At 34.9% G+C, this 17,984-nt stretch overlaps 1 protein-coding gene across 1 annotated transcript in view; it reads right to left on the bottom strand.

The window, feature by feature from the left end:
* SV2C (synaptic vesicle glycoprotein 2C) overlaps positions 1-17,984 on the bottom strand; it is a 247,113-nt gene that overhangs the window by 31,429 nt on the left and 197,700 nt on the right. The window contains exons 6-11 of the mRNA XM_074282309.1: positions 15,386-15,475; positions 9,972-10,082; positions 9,043-9,131; positions 7,117-7,281; positions 3,807-3,940; positions 589-792 (exon numbers count right to left, since the gene is read on the bottom strand). Coding sequence (XP_074138410.1) covers positions 589-792; positions 3,807-3,940; positions 7,117-7,281; positions 9,043-9,131; positions 9,972-10,082; positions 15,386-15,475 — 793 coding nt within the window. The remainder of the gene's footprint in view (positions 1-588; positions 793-3,806; positions 3,941-7,116; positions 7,282-9,042; positions 9,132-9,971; positions 10,083-15,385; positions 15,476-17,984) is intronic.

Here is a 17,984-nt window from a genome sequence, read left to right as displayed (position 1 = left end):
CTGAACTCTATCTGCTATACAATGTTGCCTTTACTATACATAAGTATCATCTCTATTTTAAGGAAGGGGAATCCAAGGTTCAGAGACATCTTGTTCAGTCACGTCTGATTCTTTGCAACCATTTGGGATTTTCTTGGCAATGATACTAGAGTGTTTTGCCATTTCCTTCTCCAACTCATTTTATAGATGAGGTAACTGAGGGAATGGGGAATAGAGACTTGTCCCAGGATTAATCACACACCTAATAAAATGTCAGATCTGGGAGTTTCTGACTCCTAGAAGTATTCCTATTATATTCCATGCCCCACTGTAAATCTCTGACCTGACCTAGCAGGATAGTCAGCAGGAAGAAAGTTTAGTTTGCCCAATCAACTGGATTTCAAACATGGAAACTATGAAATGAATATTATAAATTTCTTAGTGAGAACTGCTCCTATAAAATGGAGTTAAAATTCAGGTTACAATTAAACATCTATAGAAAGGATGTCTTTTTTACCTCCAAACATTTTACTTCCAAAGAAAAAACTGAGCATCAGACTGTAAGAGCAGTTTCTTCATTTTACATAATCTAGGCAAACACATACATACCTAGCATGGTTAAACGTCCGATCCTGTCCATCAACAACGCAGATACAATGTTTCCTGGCAATACTGCCAGTGTACCCAGAAAATTAACAAAGTAAATCCAGTAGGCGCTGTAGTCATCATCAAAGCTGATCTGACATCCGGTCTTATTGTTCACAAATGTGCAGTTTTTAAATTCACTGTCAATGAATTTATATGGCTCAAAATCTGTGAAAGAGAGAATAAAGGTGATTAGATATCACCTAATTGTGACATAATTAGGAAATATGCCAAGAATTAAGACCACTGGGATTGTAAGCCTCCTGAATATAGCTGCTGTTATTTATTCATTTCAGTCCTGGCTGACTCTTTGTGATCCCATTTGGGATTTTCTTGGCAAAAATACTAGTGTTTTGCCATTTCTTTCTCCAGCTCATTTTACATATGAAGAAACTGAGATAAACAGGGTCAAATTACTTGCCCAGGGTCATCCAGTCTGAGGCTGGATTTGAACTCATGAAGATAAAAATTCCTGATTCTAAGACCAGTGGGGATAGGAACCATGTTTTACACATTTTTGAAATAACCATAATGCCTTGTATAAGCAGATACTTGTTAATAATAACTCATATCTGCATAGGACTTGAAGAGTGAGCTTATAAAGTATTTTCCTCACAACTTGAGAAATACATTTTTATATGCTTATTTGTATATATGTTACCTCCCCCCATAGACTGACTGTAAGCTTCTGAAGGTAAGAGATTTTTTATTTTTTTGTGTCAGTGACTAGAATAGTATTTGATACAAAGAAGGTGCTGATATATTGACTGATTGAATTTTATATATCTTCATTTTATAAATAAGAAAACTAATTCACAGAGAGGTTATGTGATTTTTCCAGAGTCACAAGGCTAATAAGTTTCACAAACCAGAATTAAACCTATGTTTCCTAACTCCAATCCCAGAGCTTTCTCCAATCAAGCCAAACTGTCTCTAATATTTATTGACTTAATAAATGAATTCAGGAAGACTATTTGTCTCTTCTTTTACCAATTCTAACTATTTAAAAACCATTTTTACCATGTTTTAGACTATTTTTGCAATGTTTTATCATGAACTGTCATTAATCTTGTTTTTTTCTTGACTGTTTTGTTCTTTTTGAATCATGTTAATATTGCATTTCTAATAGCACCAAACATCATCTAGTTAATGGAGGCTACAATTTGTTTCAAAATGTAAGATTGTGGGCTATACTTATCATTTTGTGGGAATTTGAGACAAGGAAGTTGCATGATAATAAAAGTATGCATTGATATAACATTTTAAAGTTTGCAAAGTACTTTATACAAGTATCTCATTTTATCTGCATAGAAGGAAATGTTATTATTATCTCCATTTGATGCTAGATTTGAACTCAGGGGTTCTTGATTCCAGATCCAGCACTCTACTATATCATGGAGCTGCCTGATTGTTCTAACCATACAATGTAACTTAATGTAACTTGAATTGGAATTTAATATATATTTATTTTTGTAACTTCCTCAATATCTAGCACATTTCATAGGCAAAACATAGTTATTGACTAAGTAAATGAATTCACATTTAGGGAAAGAAAAAGTGCTTACTATGTGAATGGCACTGTGTTAAATATTTTAGAAATATTTAGGTGTGAGGCAGCTAAATGGCACAGTGGATAGAGTACAGGACCTGAGTTCAAATTCTACCTCAGATACTTAAAACTAATTGTATACTCTGAAAGTCATTTAATCCCATTTGCCTCTCAAAAAAAGAAGAGAGAGAGAGAGAGAGAGAGAGAGAGAGAGAGAGAGAGAGAGAGAGAGAGAGAGAGAGAGAGAGAACAACAACAACAAAAATAAATATTAGGTGAAATTAGCTGAATCTAGAGCGCAGTATATCCTTTGGATCCTCCAGAAAGTTCTGCTCATCAAGTAATCAATCAATAAAGTTATTAACCACCTACTCTGTAGGACATTTTGCTATTGTTTCTATCGTCTGACTCTTTGTGACCCTATTCGGAGTTTTCTTGGCAAAGATACTGGAGTGGTTTGCCATTTTCTTCTCCAGCTCATTCTATAGATGAGGAAACTGAGACAAACAGGATTAAGTTGTCTGCCCAGGATCACACAGTTATTAAGTGTCTGCAGCCAGATTTAAATTTAGGTCTTCCTAATTTCCTGGGCTAGTGCTTTACCTACTTAATCACCCAGCAGTTCTTTGTGCAACTATAAATGTAAGCACTCAGGTGCTTACATGTCAAGCACTTAACAATTGTCAAGTACTGCTAGTCCTGTTTCTGTAACCTTGGACCCCTCCTATTAGTTGCTCACATATGGCCTAACATAAGGCTCAGATAAGGGGAAGATAGGAATGAGTAGTCATAAATTTGGACTCCTTTTTCTTCATGTTAACCTTCAGTGGGCTCCTCCCTTTCTCTTCCTGAGAGTACGGACAAGTGAGCAGAGTCTGCTCTACTTTTCTTCTAGGTTGGGGATGTCACATAGGACTCATTCCTGCTAGATCCCAACCTAGATATTTTTAAGGTTCCCAAGAGGGACAAACAAAAAAGTAGATAACATCCACACTTCCCTAGAATCATGGATGTAGAGCCTGAAGAGACTTTAAAAACTACTTAGCATAACTCCTTCATTTTGTAGATAAGGAAATTGAGGATTTAAAAAAAAATGATTCCTCTATGGTCACATGTATAGTAATTATGATCTAGCATTTGAACTGGAGCTTTGATTCCAACTTTTCCCCCTAAATCATGCTGTTGACTTTTGCTACAAAAGAAGAAAGATGTAGTACACTCTAAGCAAACTCAGGCTAAGAAAACTAAGAAAACCTGGATTTGCAAAAGCAGATAAATTATAAACAAATTCTCTGCTATTCAAAGGATTCATAATATGACTTTTAAGTACTGAACTCTCCATGTAGAATCATGTATGTAGAATCATTAATGAAAAATTAATTCACATTCAACTTTTTAGAAACACACCTATTAGGTAAAGTGAGATACAATTGTAAGACAAATATACTTGTACCAACATGGGCAATAAGATGGGAAACTCACCCTGACTCTGAGAGAATGAATTTGTTTCAGGTGTTATTATTATCTTTCACATATCCATTATCCCCACATTAGTTACATGCATAGAGCTTATAATGATTATTGTAGACCTTCCCAAATGACCGGTTTTTGATGGCAGTGGTGAATGACATACCTGTGTTGTCAAAAGTTGTATCAATAAATGTACAGTTCCTGAAGTAGGTGTTCAGGGAGGTCACATCTTCAAAGTAACAGCTCTTAAAAATGGAGTCTTTAAAAGTTACAGATTTGAACTTCATCCCCATGAATCTGATAGGATACAAAAAAGATTCAGTTGATGACCTTGGCCCAAGGGAGATAAAATTAGGTCAAAAAGACTCAGCTGGAGTAGAAGTTTACTGCCTGATTATTATCAGTTCCTGATTATTCAGGATTCAAAATATTACATTTGGAGATTTCCCCAGTCTATTTCTTTTCTCCTTTGCCTGTTTCTTGACCTTATAACAGTATACTTCAACAGCTTCTTTTTTCACCAGAAAAAGAATAAATAAAACACAAACACTAATACATCATTTCTTACAAGCAGCTCTGGTGAATGAACTTTTTGGAAAGAAGAATGTAGGACTTAGTTAAAATCTAGATTTGGGTTTTACTTTTGGATTTCAGTCATTTAGACTTTTACCATGGATACTCAAGCATCTCTCCATTATATCTCTTTTTTGACTCTAATTAAAAGTTCTTTGACCATTGAATGGAATGATAGGACAATATAGAAAGGGTCTGCTTAAACAGAGATTTTTAACCTAAGATCTATGAACTGGTTTTAAAAATATTTTGATAATTTCATTGCAATATAATTGTTTTCCTTTGAAATTTTGTACATTTAATTTAAACACAGGCATCACAAGTAAATAAAAGGTTTCTTGACACATAAAAATTAAAAATCCCTCATCTATTGTCTCTAAAAGAGCACAGTTTCATATTTATGATTTCAGGCTTTCCTACAGAAAGGAAATAAAGATTCTGGCCTCTTTTAAAGTTTGAGAAGCATCACAGACACAAACACTTCCAGCCACATTTTCTTTTTCAGTATTAGTGATTAGACTCTGTTCATCAAAAAGGAAGGTGATAACCCAGCACATTTTGAAAAGTAAGTAGAACGATGAAACTAACTGAAAACATGCTTGGATGGCACTGATGGGAATGCTGACAGATGGTAGCAATAATGTTATCATAATATTCTGAATGAGTCTTTCATTTGCACCAGGTAACAGAGACTTAGGTGCCCCATGGGATCAACAATTGCTCCTTGTTAATTTTCAGAATGGATATAAAAGCACAAGGGTTTACTGAGAGGGAGATGTCTTTCCCCATCTCTTTACAAATTCAGAGACTGGAATAAGTTAAGGTCTTGTCAATACTAAAAAAGTTATACTACCCCTATCAACAGAAGAAAATGTAAAGAATGCCATTGATTTAAAAATACTTCATTTACCAATTTGTAATTCCTTTTAAAGACAAATAAGATCTAGTGCATATTCCTTTCTCAACTATCATCTGGCTTAATTTTCTTTTGAAAATGTATTTTAGCCTAACAAATGAAGCTGGAGCCTTGCTATTTCTCCAAGGCATTTTTATTTGGAAGTGATCAGTTCACTGAGGGCAGAGGGGATAGTGATTGAAATTACAAAATGGCATTAAATAGCCCTGCATTTTTAGGAGACAATCAATTTTTTTGAAATGGAAGTGGATTTGGAATGGGAAAGCTGTTTTAAAAAATAAGTTGGGCTAATATTTTAAATTTCTTTGCATTGCACAAAATCCTGTAATCTCATCTACCTTCAAATGTGTACATTTTAAAGAAATTATCCCAACACTATTAATTGGGTCATCTGGGGGATTACTGATGAAAACAATTTTTTAGTTCTGCTTATGATCTTCATGGACATTACTGAATACAAGATTCCATGGAGATATTTACTGGATACTATACACAGAGTTATAATATAAAAAAAAGTAGAATTCTCATCCAAGGAGGATATAGAGTAATAAGATTTATAAACATCATTCATTAACTTATACTGGCTAAATAAGATAGCTTTTAGGGTCCTCAAGGATTGCAACTCCAGGTGATAGTAAATAATATGCCACAGACTAGGAATTCTTCATCCTTTCCTATATTATGACCCACCTTTTTGGCACTTTGGGGAAGCCTTAGAATAGTAGTATTTTTTTTTTCATTAGTATTTTATTTTTCCAACACATCTAAAGACAACTTTCCACATTTATTTTTTTAAAACTTTGTGTTCCAAATTTTTCTGCCATCTTCCCTTTCCTCCCTTCCCCAAGACAACAAGCAATCTGATATAAGTTAAATATGTGCATAGAATAGTATTTTAAAATTAGAAAATAATTGATTGTATAGGAAAACAAAAGTTAATGAAAATAAATTTTTGGTTACCTAAAGTAATTTAATTAGTAAAAATAATTCTTTTTCCCATTCAAGTTCACATGTCCTCCATAATCTATCAAGGACTCCTTAGGAGTCTGTGGACTACCATGTCAAGAAGTACAGTTGTAGGACAACAAAGTTGACCCTATATTGAGCAAATAATAGTTCCTCTTGCCTCACATAGCTAGATCAGACTGCATGTACTGGATTCTTAATATTTTTTTTTCCATTTAGTCCTCAAGATAAGGGATAGTGAAAAAGTTCCAGAGAAGAGAGTGCTTAGAACCCCTTCCTATCTTTCAATCTTGTTTAGTTCTGAGTTATAGAACTCTGCCCAGTTATCTCAGATCTTTGTTTTTCCATTTTCTCAAATGAGAAGATTTAAATTGTCCCCTGTCTTTGCTGATTGAATGCAAATATAAGTTATTATGATGGTCATATGGACAGCATATCCTTAGAACTATCTTGAATATGTTTCTGTCTCTAGGCCAGAATGAAATTGAACTCTCTTAGAAAGACAGTTCTCAACCTTTATCTTAAAAACATCTAGAGGTCAGTTATATATTCTATGTAATCCGGACCAGGTGACTAGTGTTACATTTACATCCCTTGCCATGCACTGGGAAATTCTTCCAACAGTCTAACCTAAACTTCTTGGCTATAACTTAATACAATATCCTTCTCTCCCCTCCCCCTTTAGTATAAAATGAAAACACCAGATGGATATATGTGTGTATGTGTTCTGTTTCTCTTCCTATTTGTGCCCTTTAAGACTTTGTCCAAATCTTTCTTAACTTTTTTTATGACTGGAACACACACACACACACACTTCATAAATTAAATAGGAAAAAATTGATACCTCCTATTTTATTAAGTCCATCTATAAGCTCTAACGCTGAGCACAATAAAATCTTATATTTAGAAACTAAAAAGAATATTCAGCATTCACTATCATATTGCCTTAGCAACCTTATAATTCCTTTCCCAGATTGGTAGTGATTGTATAAATGATTGTACTTAAACGTTTCTGGACCTGCCATTGTCGTATTCTATATTGGTGTGGATCTGATTTTCCAAGGTGAAGTTGAGAGTAAAATTGGCCACTTTTTCTCTGCCAATGTTTCTCACTTGGGCAGCATATTCATCAGATTGCAGATGCTTAATGACATCAGGGAACCAGACAGACAATCCATAGTACCTGTGGAAACATAAAAAGCCTTTCTTGTTAAGCAGTTTCAAGAGAGTGAGCCCCTCAATATGCAGAGTCAGTGAGATCAATGATTTCTTAAAGAAGAGTCCTCTTTCTTCATTTTAAAAATGAAAACAAAATAACTGAGGCTCACAAAAGGGAAAAGATATATCCAATATCATATGAGAGACAAATAAGCAGGCAGGATCAAACCTAGTATTTCTGACTTCAAATCTAGCCCATTTCCATTGTACCCCACTTGTTATCATATAAGGGTTTCCAGTGATGATTGTGTATTCTCATATTCTTGATGATTACCCAAAAATATTCAGAGTTAAAAAGACCTTTTAAGGAGTCAAGTAAAGGAGACATATCTTATATCCATCTAAGACTAATAATAATAACTAATATCCACTTGATAAGTGCTTCTCTGATTCTCACAGCATCCTGTGAGGTAGACACTACAATTACTATTGTTTCCATTTTATAGTTCAGGAAACCAAGGTTCAGATTGGTGATTAACTTGTGCATGGTCATAAGGGTAGTGGTGGAGTTTGCATTTGAACCCAGGACTCTCCCATACAATATTCTTTCTGATTTACTGCACTCTCTACTGAACATACAGTTGTTGTCTTTAAAAGAACAAAAAATCAGATTATTCTGATGGGTAAAAGCTATTTGGAAGTCCCCTGGAATATATCACTTTGGTCAGAGGTACTCTGCTAGAAGCAAAAATTCTCATGAAACCTTGTCTTTCAAGATGCCATAAAATCTTATAGAATTATATAGTCAGATGATATTTATAACATACTGTGTAAATCTTAAAGCAGTAAATTATTGTTGTTCAGTTGTTTCAATATTATTTGACTCTTTGTGACCCCAGGTTAAGCATTTCTTGGCAAAGATACCAGAGTAGTTTGCTTTTTCCTTCTCCAGCTCCTTTATACATGAGGCAATGGAGGCAAACAGGGTTAAGTGACCTGCGTAGGATGACGGTTTTTAAGTGTCTGAGGCCAGGTTTGAACTCACAAAAATGAGTTTTCCTGATTCAAGAACTGGCCCTTCCTCCATTGTGCCCCTTAGCTGACTGCAAAACACTAAATAAATATTAGCTAGCTGGAAAAGAAAAGGGAGAAAATTGGAAGACTTATGGTCTACCATTGTGTAAATTTTGTTGGGTAGAAAACCAGTTAAATTCCATGGAAAGAAGGCTCTCTTGCTATTTCTTTAGCTTGAGCCAGTAGGATGTTGAGCAGCCTTTTGAGTCACTTCCAGAAGTGTGTTAATTTGAGGCACTATAGTTGGTGGCTGCATATCTCTACTATATAGTTCCAAATGCAGGATATTATCTGTTTTTCAGTTATTTAAACAATGAATTAGGAAGATGATAACTTAAAATTTTCCAACAACAAATGGGATTCAATCAAAAGCAGATAAAATTCCTCCCTCTTTCCCTTGCTCCCCCTTTCTTCAGCATTCTAATTACCAGATGGTAAGCTTTGTGGCAAAAAGATCATTTTCCAAATGTTACTGGGCTTTGCCCTCTCTATTTGCATAATCATGATATATGAAATAAATGAAATCATCAGACAGTTCCTTTTGTTGAAACTGGAACTATTCACACGTTAAAATGAAAAGAAAAATAAAACAACCACAGAGTGTGTCTTGGTCACCAAGTGATATAAAAGTTACCATTAGAATGGAAAAGGCATAAGGAAGGAAGAATTCTTATCATTTTTTTTTTCTTCTAAAAATCAAAATGACTCTTACCCAAAAGACAAGGTGAACCAAACTGCTGTCAGCTTCAGTGTATTCTCTTTAACCGGATAGTTAAAACATCTCATAAAAGTTAACCAGATCTGTGAAATATTAGAAAGTTAGTTTCTCTAACATAATAGTTCAGCAAAACCCAAGATGAATAAAACTTAAAATGATGTGCTTAGATGGGAAGACTGTTGGTCTGGAAAAATTGGGCTTTCCTTGATCCTGTTTAGTTAAAGTAAAAGAGAAAAGGTTCCCAAGTCAGGAAACTAGATCATAATGAGTTTTCATGCTGTCAATATTGAGACTGTGGTTTCTTCCCTAGATATCCCAAAATTATAACCTATCCCACATCATTGCTTAAAGACTTGCCTTTTGCAAAGAGAGGAACTGATCTTCAATTTTCTCTGGTCTCACTGGTCCTAAGGATATCCCAGCATTTTGGGAACACAGGAAATGGAATGTACCTTATCTGGGTCAAATCCTTGACATTATATATGAAGTAACTGAGGTGAAAAGAGGGGTAATGGGTCCCTCTGGGTCACAAGTAAAACCTAGCAGAGTGGGACTGTGAATCAAGGCCCTCCAATTACCTGAAACTATTTCTGGAATCAGGTGTAATGTATCAGCAGGGTATAAGCTCTTGAGAGTGACTGCTATATCTATTTATTACTATTCTTTTTTCTTTTGGGATTGGGGCCTATGGTTTTATTGATGTGGGAAACGTCTTTTATGGAAATTCCCTCATTTAGAAGCTGAGGAAACCAAGGCAAACAGGGTTAAGTGACTTAGCTAAAGTTATCCAGTTAGTAAGTGTTTGAGGCCAATTTGAACTTATATTTTATAGATCAATAACTCATTTTTAATTTATAATCTTAGAGAGTATTAACCTCATAATGCTGAGAAAGACAAACATCTCAGATGGGTTCATTACTTACTCCATACAGTTCTGTGCGGATTCGAACAAAACATCTCTTGTACCAGGTCCCTGTATCACTCTCAATTTCAATCAATTCATCAATCTGCTTTGGAGTTTTGATTCTGTTCACCTGTAAGGAGCAGTAGAACAGAAAGTGCTCATATATTTTTCTTTTCTGGTTTAGCTTACAGATGTTTTATATATATATGAATTTCATAACTTATGGACTTCTAGGACCACCAAGAATAAGTATGCAAATCAAAACTGCCTGAAAAGCAGGAAATAGAACAGAGATTAAGTTTGTTGATCTGGAGGAGTGAGGAGCCAAATTCATCAGATATATAGCACTGATAGTCCCATTTTGTGGTAGTAAAGGGAAAGAACAACTGCCAAGACCAATGGACTTGAGAATGCTTGGAACATATTGGATTGGGTAAGATATGCCGGATAAAGCTCTTTTAACCAAAAAAAATGAAAACAGTTAATGTTCATGTATCATTTTAATATTTGCAAAATGCTTTACATATGCTATCTCATTGTATCCTCACAACTATCCCATGAGGTAAGATTACCATTTAAAAATTTTTAACATTCTTTTCTTTTTAGAATTTGAGTTCTAAATCTTCTCTCCTAGCCCCTCCTACCTACTGAGAAAGTATGCAATAAAATATCAGTTATAAATATAAAATCATGTAAAACATCTTTCCATATTAGCCATATTGCCAAAAAGGGGAAAAATAAAAAGTGAGGAAATTATAATTCAATTTGTACTCAGAATTCATTAGTTCTCTTTGTGGGTGTAGATAGTTTATTATTATTATTATTATTATTATCATGAATCCTTTGGAATTATCTTGGATCATTCTATTGATCAGAGTAGCCCAATCTTTCATAGTTGATGGTCATTAACAGCACTGCTATTACTGTGCATAATGATCTCCTGGTTCTTCTCATTTCACTTTACATCAGTTCATAAGGGTCTTATATGTTTTTTTCTGAAGCCACCTCTTTGATAAATTAAAAAAAAAATTTTTCAAAGTTTGTTTTTCTTAGTCATTTCTTATAGTGCAAATACTCCATTACAATCATGTACTACAATTTGTTCAGTCATTTTTCAGTTGATAAGTATCCCCTCAATTTCTATCCTTTTTCACCACAAAGAAAGTTGCTGTAATTATTTTTGTATGTATAGGTTCCTTTTTTTATCTTTGACTTTTCTGGGATATAGACCTAGTAGTGATATTGATGGGGGTTGAAGTCCCTTTAAGATTCCTTTCTAATTGTCAAACCCAGGCTGACCTTGATTCACAAATCCTGGTCAAAGGCACCCTTTGAATATCTGCGCCCAGCCCCCCACTCTCAGCTCAGCTTCCCCCAGCCTTCACCTGATCTGAGCTAACTGAAAAGCCCGTTGAGAACTTAGGGGTACTGCCCATCATCTTTTGGATATAAAAGAGGTAAGCTGGAATGCCCTCTTTGCAGGAGCCCTCCCCACCAACACATGGTATCCTTCCAGCCATGTAAGGGTCCCAGTCCACCAGCGGCCACCTCTGGTCCTGGTGTCTTTCTAACTTAACTTTACTTCCAAATTTCTACAATAAACCTTTTATTTATCAATCTAGGTTTTCGGGCCTGTAAATTCATTTTACAGAGGACACTGCGCCTCATGGGATTATCTATGCTCCGAGAAATGGGGTTCCCCTTTCCTTTCCCTCATAAATATTGCTGTATCAAAAGTTATAAGCAGTTTTATAGCCCTTTGGGCATAGTTCCAAATAGTTGTCCAGAATAGTTGAACAAATTCACCAGTGGTTTATTAGTGTATACATATTTTTCCTCATCTTCTCCAGCATTTGTCATTTCTGATAGGATTGATATAGTACCTCAGTGTTGTTTTAATTTGCATTTTTCTAATGAGTAGTGATTTAGAGCAGTTTTTCATATGACTAGATAGTTTTGATTTTTTTTTCTTTCGGAAAATTGCCTGTTTACAATTATTTGGTCATCTATCAATTGAAATGGCAGAGTATATTTTAGAAAATAGGTCTTTATCAGAGAAACTTGCTGTAATTTTTTTTTTAAATATTGCTTCATTGTCAGTGGTACTTTTAAGCAAAATATAGTTTCCCAGATGATCTCCTTTAATTAGGTCTATTTTTGTTTTTGTTTTTTTCTGAGAAGATGATTGCTACCCATGCCTTTCTGAGGTAAGTAAATTACCCAGGGTCTTAGAGCTAGGAAGTGTTAAGTATCTGAGGTCACATTTGGACTTGGGTCCTCTTGATTTCAGTGAGATCTTGCACCTTCATTTCCATTTGGCCAATTCTGCTTTTTAAGGAGTTCTCTTCAGAGGATTTTTTGCACTCTGTTTAACATTTGACCAATTTTGTTTTTTAAGCTGTTATTCTCTCCTTATTTTTTGTCTCTTTTACCAAGCCTTTAATTCTCTTTTCATAATTTTCTTGCATCATTTCTTTTCCTATTTTTCCTTCTATCACTCTTATCTCTTTAACTCATTCAGAAATTGTTGAACTTGAGTCCAATTAGCATTTTTTTTGAAGATTTTTTGGTACTTGTTTTCATATTATTGTCTTTTTCTGGTTTATGTTTTACTCTTTCCTTCCACTGTAGCAGTTTTTTATGGTCAAATTCTCTTTTGTTGTTGTTTGCTCATTTTCCCAGTCTAATTCTTGAATTTGAACTTTATGTTAAAGGTGGGCTCTGCTCATCTAGAAAGGAGGAGCCACTGTTCCAAGCTTCAAGCTTTTTTGCACTGCTATTTTTAGAGCTTGTTGTAAGTGTATGTAAGTTTTTATCCTGAGAGAGCTATATTCACTATTCTCCTGGTCTGCATTATGGTCTTTATCCAGGAAAGGCCTCTATAACTTCTGCAACTGCTGTGGCTGCTATTGCTACTGCCACATGTGTGGGCTTTCTGCAAACCCCAATCTTTTGTGTATCTGCCTCTCCAAAATTTGATCAGAGGTATTATTTTAAAGTTGTTTGGAATGCAATATTGGGAAAGTTGAATTGTTATTGCCCTTAATCTGCCAAGTTGACCCTGCCCCAATTCCTATTGTAAAGATAAGGAATTGATTCCAGAGATTAGGTGATTGGTCCAGTGTCTGAGGTGGGGTTTGAAACCAGATCATCCTGACTCCAAGCCACTGTATGGCAACTTAGAAATATATCCAAACTGCCCTTTAGCAAACACCCGCAAAGCAAACATTATCAAACAAACAGGTTGCTGGATCTAGCTTATGATGCATTAAGTAATATCCAGGATGTCTTTTCCTCCCTGGGTCTGATTTAGTTGTTGGACTAAAGCATTAAAATGATTTTTGCTGCTTTCTTCACCAATTTTCTGTTATTCGAATGGTTCCATTAAAAGACAAGCACTATGAATGTCTACCAAATTGTAATGAGTAAAGATGTTCAACTGAATTAGTTTTATCAGAAAATGCCAACTCTGATCCTCTTAAATTATTTTTCAAATCAATCTGAGATTATTTTGAGAAGGAACACTATTGAATTAGTCATCTTAGTTGGTAGGAAAGGAACAAGGACATGGGTAAATCCTTATTTTCAATTTGGAGACTGAAAAATGGAGGCTGAGGTTTTTTCCTGGACAAATGCTGTATCACAGTATCTAGGCTTTGCAGGTGACAGATTTGTCGTATAAGACATAAATTTGGGATAGGTGAATAGAAAACATTGATTTTGCTCCCATCCCCAGCCCTAGCTTACCTTTTCTGGGGAGCCCAGAGTAGGAATATACTATTCAGGAACAAGCTTAGTAAGAATAGATATTGGAAATCTTGGAAGTTGCCTCTTTGCATATATTCTCTATGTATTTCCCTCTCCCCACCATGGGTGATTCCTATTTGTCATTTTCTTTGCTGCTGATATATGTGTGTGTGCATATATATTTTCAGATATATGTATACATATATACACATATATATACACAGATATATGTATTCATATATACACATATGCATTGTAAATATATGTATATGCGTATGTATATTTAAATTTGTAGAGGAGTGCCCTCTACATTTTCAGAAAGGTTATTATATAGCAAATCTTACTGTGCAATTTTATTCAGTTTCTTTACTTTCAACTAATTTTATCTTCTGAGTTACAAGGAGAAAGTTTGTAGGGTTTATAACTATTGTTTTGAGTGGTTATAGACCTACAAGGTACTGTAACCACTCCATAACTTCTCTGCACAAAGTAAAACTATCCTATCTTCCATTGCCAATCAGATTTAGCCTCTCAAGTTCCATTACAACCTTAGGTGATAAAGAAAGAATAGATATTTGTCATTTTAACAGGCTTCTCAAGATGATATTTTAACCCAATTCAGTTAGTGACTAATTCTGAGAATTAAAAGGACTGTGGTAGACAAAATATTATGAGGCAGAGAGGCCTTTTGGCAGCTATCAAACATGGGCAGTTACTTCCTCTGATACCAAGTGGATCCAGCTCTATACTTAGACATACCATTTCTAAGTAATTTTGCATTTGCATTTGCAAGCATAGTACTTATGTATGATATATCATATTATATATTTATTTATTTATTCATTCATTTATCTATCTATCTATTTATTTATTTGTTTGTTTATTTATTTATTTATTTTCTGAGGCTGGGGTTAAGTGACTTGCCCAGGGTCACACACCTAGAAGTGTTAAGTGTCTGAGACCAGATCTGAACTCGGGTCCTCCTGAATTCAAGGCTGGTGCTCTATCCACTGAGCCACTTAGCTGCCTCCGATATATCATATTATATTATACTTATATATGATATATATACTATTATATAATGAATATATGACATTTATTAAGTTCCAAGATTTTATGTAATAAAATTCAATTTGTAGATCCATACATAGCTTCATAGATGTTAGATCTGAAATGCTGCTTAGAAATTGTCAATTAGACTCCCTTTATTTTACGATAAGGAAACTGAGGCCCAATGACTAAGGTTACACAAGGGATAAGTAGCTGGATTTGAACTCAGGTCCTTTTGACTTCAGGGCTACTGCTCTATCTACTGTGTCATCTAGCTTCCCCCAGCTCCAGCTTTTCAGCAGTGCTCTTCTTTTCTTGTGCTTACATGGTCATAGATAATGAGCTAGAATAAATATTACAGGTCTAGTCTAATTCCCCTATTTTACAGATGACAAACTGCCTCTCAGAAGTAGTAAGGGGCAAAGCTAAGATTCAAAAACAGATCCTTTCATTCCAAATTTTGTACCCTTTCCATTTTACCACACTCTAGGCTACTCAACTCTGAAATGACATGGAAATAGTTCAGGCCTATTCAGAAAGGAGAAGGAAAAACATTAAAGTATTTATTACTGAGTGACTGTAAAGGACCTAAGGCTTGGGGTAGAGAAGGAGAAATAACTGAAGAGCCATACTTACAGTGAAGACTTTCTCAGGCTGGCCACGTGCTCTCATATTAGTATCATGGATTTGCTTCAGAATCATCCAGGCTTCATCATGTTTTCCAACCTAGGAATTTCAAGCATATGTGTAAAATATATATATTATTGTTAATTATGCAATTTTATCTTATTGGATTTGATCCATTACTCTAATCTACCAGAATCTTCCTTCCCTATTCCCCAAATCAATCAATCAGTATCTATTAATCTGCAAGACAATCTAACTTGAATCAGGGCATTTGAGAGCTTGATTCTTCAAAAGATTTTAAGATGACTGCTCTATAGGAATATTTTAAGTTATCTTAGAATATTGAATTGTAGAGTGCTGGAAGAGCACCATGAAAATTGCCTAGATTACTTTGAGGGAGTATACTTATATTTTGGGGAGGTGCTGTATGACTTTACTTGGTCCTCACAACAACCTTGAAAGATATTGTTATAATCCTCCTTTTACAGTTGAGGAAACTGAGGCAAACAGGTTAAGTGACTTGCCAAGAGTAACATCATTCATAGTGTCTGAGATCATATTTGGAGTCAGATCTCACCAAGGAGCTCCAGCACTTTTTCTATGGGTTGTTTTGCTGGGAAAATAATTTTTAATGAGTGGAATCTGAGATGCTAATATGTATATAGTAATATCAGATTTAGGACAAGAAGGATTTCAAAACAGAAGTAAGGGAAGCACTCAAGGGAGAGGACATAGTATAAATGAAGTTATAGGGGCTGGAAAGTGGCTAATGTGTGTCAGGGAGGAAAAATAGTACAGTTTGGTCAGACCATGAAGTATATGGGAAAGAATAATAGTGAGATTAGTTGGAAAATTAGAGTTATCTAAGATTGTAGAAAGCCTTGATTTAGATTTTATTTAGTAGGTAATATAAAGTTAACAAAATATGTTTTGCCCATAAGTGACATGATCAGGTAAGTACATAAGGAATATTATTTTGAATACATGAAAAGTGAATTGGATAGAGTGGGTACCAGTTAGGAGGCTATTACAGCTAATGAGGTGGGTGGTAGTGAGTAGAGCCAATGATAATAGATATGAGGGATATATTTGAGAGATATTTCAGAGATAGACTTTCCAGGACTTAATAATTAGACATGGAGATGAAAATGAGGGGGAGAGTCAAGATAATAGGTTTTAAACATTGGTGATACGATAAGTATGGTGCTATAGATAAATAGGGAAGTCAAAAGGAATTACTAGTTTGGAGTGAAAGCTGAAAAGCTTCTTTATTGGACATGTTGAATGTTAGGTGCTATAAGAACTCTGGGTGAAAATCTCTAGTAATCAGTTAGACATGTAGGCCTGGGAAAGAAGTAATAACAGCATTTTTAAGGTTTGTGAAACACATTATATTATTTGATCTTCACAACAATCTTGTGAGGTAGCTGAAATTATTATCTGCATCTTACAGATGTAGAAACTAAAGCTGGAAGATGTAAAATAACTTGTCCAGAGTCACAAGTAGTACCCAAGGCAGAATTTGAATCTAATTTTTCCTGGCTCCAAGTCTGCATTATATCCTTGGTACCATGAAATTGCCTAGATGGTCTGCATAGATATGTGTAGAAATGATAGCTGAAGGTATGGAAATGAACAAGATTGCCATGAGAAAGAAGGAGTCTACAGAGAAGAGAAGTACAGGACCTTGAGATTTTCAAGTTAAATAGTCATGGAGTAGAAGAGGGCCTAGTGAAGAAAGGAAAATGACCAGAATGAAAGAAAAGAATTGAGGGTAAATAGGGGGTAAAAATAAGAGCTGATAGTTATGTTGTGCTCTAAAGTTTACAAGGTACTTTATACCACATCTCAGAACATCATAGCAATCCTACAAATAAGATCTATAGATTTTTACATATAAATAAACTGAGGCTCAGGTATATTAAATGACTTTTTTTTTTGTCACATAGCTAGTGACATTCTTTCCCATATTGAAGTCCAATGTTCTTTTTCACTAATACTGATGCTTGTGAGAGGGATGGAAAATGGACTGGAGATATAAGTTCTGGGAGGTGAGTATGCTGAACTGTGAGGTCTGTTGGATAGTTGATGAGAATATTGGTGAATATTGATGAGAATGGTGGCAGGCTGTATGTAAAAGATGGAGTAGGATATTAAGGGAAAATTGTGAGTTAGGTAAGGGGAGGTTGAGAGAAATATTCAGGGTTATACAGGGAAGGTAAAAGAGTGATCTAGAGATGAGTAGATGCAATCATCTAATTACATGAAATTAAAAGGAAGAAAGATAGTAAAAGAACAGAGGAAGGATATTATACATATATATATTATAATAAAATATAACAGGGAGGTGATAAGCTCAAGATACAGAATGAGGCATATGGAAATCTGTTTTCTTTGACTATGTATATTTGTTATAAATTGAGGAATTGCAGGCAGCTAGGTGGCTCAGTAGATAGAGCATCAGCCTTGAAATTAGGAGGAACTTAGTTCAAATGTGACCTCAGACACTTAACACGTCCTAGTTGTGTGACTTTGGGCAAATCACTTAACCCCAAATGCCTCAGAAAAAAAAAAGTAAGGAATTGGAAGTATAGTGACTATTCCTCTT

Source organism: Sminthopsis crassicaudata, chromosome 1 (genome assembly GCF_048593235.1).
Source record: "Sminthopsis crassicaudata isolate SCR6 chromosome 1, ASM4859323v1, whole genome shotgun sequence".
NCBI lineage: Eukaryota > Metazoa > Chordata > Mammalia > Dasyuromorphia > Dasyuridae > Sminthopsis > Sminthopsis crassicaudata.
Note: the sequence above shows the minus strand (reverse complement) of the source record. Positions and strands in the feature narration are given on the sequence as shown.